General features: G+C 49.2%; 1 protein-coding gene across 1 annotated transcript; it reads right to left on the bottom strand.

Moving 5' to 3' along the window:
• Nucleotides 1–323: 323 nt before the first annotated feature.
• LAMTOR3 (late endosomal/lysosomal adaptor, MAPK and MTOR activator 3) lies at nucleotides 324–3676 on the bottom strand. The gene is made up of 7 exons (XM_032187410.1): nucleotides 3640–3676; nucleotides 3429–3476; nucleotides 3281–3315; nucleotides 3124–3182; nucleotides 2239–2372; nucleotides 1275–1338; nucleotides 324–1138 (listed from the first exon to the last, which is right to left on the bottom strand). Exons 2-7 carry the CDS (start codon nucleotides 3435–3437, stop codon nucleotides 1065–1067), a joined length of 375 nt encoding a protein of 124 aa, XP_032043301.1. The 5' UTR covers nucleotides 3438–3476; nucleotides 3640–3676; the 3' UTR covers nucleotides 324–1064.
• Nucleotides 3677–6781: the final 3105 nt, after the last annotated feature.

Genomic DNA, 6781 nt, shown 5'->3' with positions numbered 1-6781 from the left:
CCTGCTGTAAAGAACACCTCGGCAGCTCCAATTCGGCTACCAAGCTGTGGTGACTTTGCTTGTGGCTGGAAGCGCAGCCACCAGGTGGGATTTGGAGCTGAACGTCTCCCCTGAAGTCATCATGAAGGAGAGAAAGGGGGAGGTGAAAGCATGGGATGGAGCCCTCGTGGTCTTACAAACACAGAACTTCTGCACCCAAGAACTTCTACACCCACACAGCCCAGCTGAGCGGAGTTTTCAGCCTGTAAACTCCTGGCACAACCAAGAGACCTGTTCCCGGCACAGAACAGTGTTACGGTGCAAAAGAAGAGCAGACCAGGCTCTGTCATTTAAAAATACTGATTTTTATTTATATTTACTTAGGAAAACCTAAGGGTGAATGAGCTGAGAGTGTCACCAGTGATGAACCCACACAAAACTAAGAGACATGAGAACTTCACAGACGTATTACACACAGAACAAAAAAAAAAAAAGAAGAAGTGAATCAGAAGTGAATCACTGCTCAGGTGCTTTTATGTGGGCAACAGGAAAGCCCCTTAAAGCAACACTTTTCATGGAAACAGCGTTCCTAAGGAAAGCAGGATGCAGCCGGCACCCAGGTTAGCAAGACTCTTTTACCGAAGCGTCACCACCGTCAGACAGATGGGGCATAGGCTGATTGTACTGATTGTACTGACACCAGCACGCCGGCCCTCGCAACGCTTTCAGCCACATCTCTGATGGCACCTGAGGACAAACCACCGCGCGCCTGGCTCCCGGTAAGGCAGGGGCCTGGGGGCCACGCGTCCGAGCCAGCAGCGCCTCGCCGGCTGGGCTCAACTCCATGGGAGCTGCGTCGTGGCCCCTCCGGTACGGCGCGACGCGAGAAGCGTGGTCTAAAGTAACACCCACCGACAAGACACTAGCAGATCGTTTCAGATTCAGTACTATGTACAATTTACTCTTACTTAGTATACTAAGGAGCTGTGGTATTTCTTCCGAGACGTGTTATTTCGCTGAGGGTCGTTGGATCTTCCTGCCCACCGGGCTGCAGAGGGATGCTGCGCTCCGGCTGTACCGCCGGGCTACGAAACCTCCACGACTTGCCTCAGTTCTTCAAACAGGGGCGTGAGCTCCTTCTCCAGGCTTACAATCAGCCCTGGGAAAAGAAGATAAATGTAAATCCCATCAGGTGGCGTAACGGAGAAGCCCCTCTCCAAAACCTGCGGCTCCCTGCCCTGCCAGGTGACAGGAGGGGTTCCACTGGAGCTGTCCCCTTGCTGGGCAGCGCGTACCTGTGTTGGCGTTGCTGCTGGCGATGAAACTCACCACCAACGGCAAGCGGTTGAACTGCACCACCTGCAAGGACAGAGAAAGAGCGGTGTTCAGCAGCAGCGTTCACCTGATGGATGCCACCGTCACAAGCACCCGCGGGGCTTACAGCGCAGTGCAGGAAGCTGCGGGGAAGGCCTGGCAATCCCCCCAGCTGAGTTCTCCGTGGGAACCACACCAACTCTCTAACAGGAGATGACAGGAGGGCTGGCAGGGCTGTTGTTTTGCAGTATGATTCAATATAGCAATGTTTTTTTCTTCCATTGATAAAGAATTTCAATCTTAAGCACACCAACAATCCAGTAGTGTCAAGAGACTTGTGGCAATACACTCGTATATGCAAACTAATTCATTCGACCATTTATCCTCCAAACAAGACACGAGGGGCTAAACAGCAGGCTGGCTTACTGCAGCCAGAACTTCAAGCTCTCAAGGCCACCAGAACCGAAGCGTGGTAGGTGACAGATTCCAGGACACAAATAACCAGTTTGTGGAAGTTATGAGTATTTCAAACCTTTCCTGAAGTCACATTTGCAGCAGCAAGATTAACTATGAAGCAGGCTGCTCGTGCTTATTAACTGTAGGCATCACTAATTATAAAGAAATACCCTTTGCAAAAGAACATGAACCCTTCACAGCAGACTCTGCCACATCAGTAGAACCTGCTGCTTGTACCTGGTTGCTGTCTGTTCGGAAACTTCACCCTTTTCAACCAGTGACCGGTCTTCTCTTAAGTGTTTCTCAAAACTGAGAAGTTCAACAAACACTGCAGTTTAGCTTAGTCAGCTTTAAGCAGTGTGACAAAGAAAACAGAAATAGCAGCCAAGTGGAAGCCTCACGTGCTTCAAACCACGCTCTCCCCCTTACTCAGAGGAACATAACGAGGAGCTCTAGTTGCCGAGAACAAGCCGTGCTGAGGTTACTCACCTGATACGTGTTGTAGTAACAGATGATGCTTTTGTTTTTAGAAAGTCCCAGTTTACTGCCCTGATCTGTCGCAAGGGCAAACGTGGACAAGAAGCCAGGTCGCAGGGCGTGTTCTGGAGCATTATCATTGGCAACTGGAACAGAACAGGAACATTTTTGCTTTTATACTCTGTGACTGCATCTCGAATCCTTGTCTTTCTCAGTGCCAAAAGCAGATCTGTGCACACGTAACACATCATCTCTGCCTCCGCAACAAGTACAGGAAAATCCTCAGGAGCAGCGCATTGCTCAGCGCTCTCTAAGTGACCTACAGTCGCTACACAGCGCCCTTCCCTGCCTGCCTCATCCCTCACAACGCACAGCCTGTGCTGGTGGCACTTCAGTTCCACATCCTGCACAGCCACGTGGTAAATGAAGAGATTAATGGCAAATTCCAGTCACCTGAATGGAAGTGGATGGAAACGTGCAAGCGCTGCTAGTTGCTTACATAATTTGGGACACAAAAAAAAAACACAAACCAATCAACCACCAACAAAAAACACTTGAATCTTTGTGTTCTTAAGTCATTTTGCCTGCGGTGTAAAAACGCCTGAAGCAAGGACTACAGAGATATGATAGAAATGAGATGACTAAAAGATCAAGTATACTGTATGGTGTGTAAAAGGTGGATTGAGGTGCCCCTCAGCACCAACAGGGCCCAGATAAGCGCTCTGTGTCTCCAGGGGGGTGACACAAAGACGTGAGCGCCTCACGCCACATCAACTCTATTCAGAAAGGAGGCATACGAGGAAAGCTCCCCCAGCCTGCAGCTGCTGAGGGGAGCCTGGAGTAAGTTTAAACACCCGGGTAAGGAGCTTTTGAGGGAGAGGAGGCGCGAGCCGTTACCTTTGATGACGGGCACCCCGTCCCTGTCCGACACCACGATGGCGTGAAGGCCTTCCACGCTGCGGGACACGGCGTCAGAAACACAAACATTACCACAAAAAAAGCGTATTTTTAACCAAAAAAAGGGGAAGGGGGAGGAGAAACACCCTCAACATACCTGGGCAGCTTCTTGTAGAGGAACCTCTTCAGGTCCTGCGGGGACAGAGAGCGGCATGACAGGACCGGCACCGCCACCCCCCCCCCCAACCTTCCCTCACCGCCCCTCAACGGCCACCCCCAACGGCCCCAACGGCCGCCCCGCTTACGTCGGCCATGTTGGGCGGCCTCCCGGCGCTGCTGCCACCTCGGCCGGCCTGCGGGACGAGAGGCGGAGCGGTCAACGCCGCGCTCCTTTCCCCCCCCCCCCTCAACCCCCCCGCCCCGCCGCCGTGGTGCGCTCCCCTCACGGCACGGGCGGTGGCGGCCGGGCGGGACCACCGCGACCCGCGGGGGGGGGACGGGGCCACCCCGCCCTACCTGCCGCTCCCAGCGCCTCTGACGTGCTGGCGGCCGGGAGCGCCGCCCCGCTACGGGGAGGCGGCGGGGCCGAAAAGGGGCGGGAGGGGAGGGGAGGGCGCCTGAGGGAGGCGCTGCCCCTCGGCTCTCTGGAGCTCCTCCTCATTAAACCCCGGCCTGTTTTAGTCCCCGAAGTGTGTGTGAATGTTTCACAGTGTGCAAGCACGACGCTAAATCACAGAATCACAGAATTTCTAGGTTGGAAGAGACCTCAAGATCATCGAGTCCAACCTCTGACCTAACGCTAGCAGTCCCCACTAAACCATATCCCTAAGCTCCGCATCTAATGCTGCGTTTTGCCCCTTTCTCCATCACCCTGAGCACGACCGCAGGCTGTGAGGCTGACAGGGGTTTTGCCTGCAGAGCCAACAGCCCCGCCACACGCAGCACACCCCGGTGACACCTCTCCAGGTGTCTTTGGCACCAAGGGCGCTCCCGTGTCCCCTCTACAAACGCCGAGAAACCTGGCACCCACACCGAGCTGCTGCCACACCAAGGGGCCGCGCGGTCACCCTGGAGAAGAGAAATTCGGGCGTGTTTATTCCCATGTTTATTGCCTCCCCAAAGCATTTTGACCATACGCCAAACGTAGTGCACATATTCACATCCATTACGTCTCGGTAGGCTTCTCAAGGAGGCCTCTGCCAGCCAGCCTGCAGGAGCCACCGAGCTTCCTCTGCTGCTGCACCTGAGGCGGCACCTGAGGTACCTCAAGTAACCCACCTCAGGTATCGTTTCAGGAATTCGCATAAACTAAAAGCATTTCCTAAAACCAGGCGTTTGGTTTTACTGTTGTGCTTCCCCTCTGCTCTCTCCAACAGGTCTACCAGAAGGAAGGGCTACAACTGCTTAGGGGATGAAAGGAAATCCGTGGAGCAAGCAGCCTTACAAAACACATTCTCGTCCACCCACTTTAATCCCTTTATGGCATTCACTATAAAATTATATTAAAAACATCTATAAGTTAAAGTTGTCTCTGCTGCCTTTTCAAATGCACCTATTACATTTTAGTGATGACTTTTTTTTTTAACCTTTTCTTGGAAAAGAATCAAGACTGTTTAAAAAAGTCAAAACCCAAATTTAATTGTTTTTCCTAAACACTTAGAGAACTTGCAGGGAAACATTGATCAGATGTGAACACTGAACTTGCTTGTGACTCAGGATGCTCCATAAACACAATAGATACCAATGTTGCATTTCAGCAGATGCAAATCATCTCTCATTTTCATCATGGTATGTCAAAACGTCATGCCAGGATTTTTACTTTTTGCAGGACTTTCCTGCTTGCTCTTTTAAAGAAGAGATCAAGAACCCATGCTTGTGCTATCTTTAATTCCAGATTCAACACAGGTCATAACAAAATAAAAAGAGTAAGAAGTTAATTCTTAGTAGCTAGTAAACTTGAGGGATTTTCAAAAACACAATTTAGTTTTTCCCTTTTCTTGCCAGTATCTTATTTTAATGAGAACTTCACCTTCTGAGGAAAGGTCATCTGTAAAGATTCCAGTACTCCACGCTTTTCAGTTAGCATCTTGCTCACAAGAAAACTTGTTCTGAATTTTCCAGCAGGTTCCATTTAGCAAGACCAGGGAAGACAGTAACATTTCTGAAGAAAAAAAAAACCTTCAGACTTGAGAAGAAAGACTTGAGAAAATCACGAGGAGAGAAACACCCACTTGAAATATTAAAAGAATGTTTGCAGGCCGTATTTAGAGCAGGTTAATCTTTATGCTTCTGAAAGTAATAGCATCATTCCGCATATTTCAAAGTGCACAGCTATTTAATCTGTTAGATGCTAAGTAGCATTTTTCCACAAGTATAAATATATTGACAGTTTTTCATTTTTTTAAATGGCAATTACAATAGATAATCCGAGGAAACGTAACAACTTAGGTCTCCCTTTTGAACTCCTGGGACACCTGCACTGCCATAGGACACAGATGTGGGAGTGTGGCCATGGGGGTCGACCAGCCCCATGGTTGGTGATAGCATCAGACTTAACGATGAGGCCATCAGGAATGTAGAGTTTAGAGGGAACACAGAAGGGTGATTCAGGACACCCTTGTTTTCTCGGGTTGCTTGTTCTCCAGCCGTCAAGGCATGGAAGTTGCTGAGGGTTTGCTGGTTGCTGAGCAAAGTCGTTTCACCAGTGAATAGTGAGTGGAAAAAGACTGCTGTGGGGGAATGGTGTAAGAAGGGAGCCTGTCCTTGGTAAGACAGAATAATGAAGTAAAGTCATCAATAAAAGTAGCAGCGGTTACTGATCCTGAAAGAACCCTGGTGTCCGTGTGGTCATTACACCACACGCAGGCACCGCATTATTGCAGTTGGCTGAGATGCTGATAGCAATCTAACCATCCTAATGCACAACTCTGCATTTATCCGCTTCTCAGCCGCAGCAGCAGTAAGAGCAGGGCAGATTATACCCATCGGCAGCTTTGCTACGACCATCTCTTAACTCTGCCTTCATCCCTCCAGTATTTGACAAATGCACGGCCCATCTTTTTTCCTCTGTTAACTGAGAGATTGCCTGCAACCTCAGACCCATTTGTGGACCAGAAGGTGTAAGTACTTACTACTTATTGCCTCTGGAACAATTATTTGCTATTAAGATGACACAGGAGTGCCAGTATGTAATTTGATAGTTTGTTTTGTTTTCCCTAGTAGAATTACAATACATTCTGGGCAGTTGCAAAATCCGGAAATTCATGTTTTCTGTGTAAATTTTTGGGGCAAACTTCAAACGTTTGGGTTTCCTTCAATTTCTTCTCCCTTTTCCTGTCATCACGGTAAGAATATCCGGTAAACCAACCCTTTATTTATTTCAACAGCTTTTATTTCTGCTTTGTACCTCAAGCTTTGATGTCTACCTTGAACGTTGATTTAGCTGCTTAGTCAAAAGTCTGCAGCTAGTCTTTCTCACGTTACACCAACTAATTCAATAGAAGGCATTTCCAGTGGGACAGTTTAGAAAAGGTACACATGCAAATTGATTTCTGGATCACCAAGAGCAATGGCATATAGTGTACTTCTGAAGTCAAATCCTGCTCTCAAATGGCAAGACTAGATCAGAAGGAATTCCAGTGAAGTCAGTCAAGTCTTT

The sequence above is a fragment of the Aythya fuligula genome, chromosome 4, assembly GCF_009819795.1.
Source record: "Aythya fuligula isolate bAytFul2 chromosome 4, bAytFul2.pri, whole genome shotgun sequence".
NCBI lineage: Eukaryota > Metazoa > Chordata > Aves > Anseriformes > Anatidae > Aythya > Aythya fuligula.
Note: the sequence above shows the minus strand (reverse complement) of the source record. Positions and strands in the feature narration are given on the sequence as shown.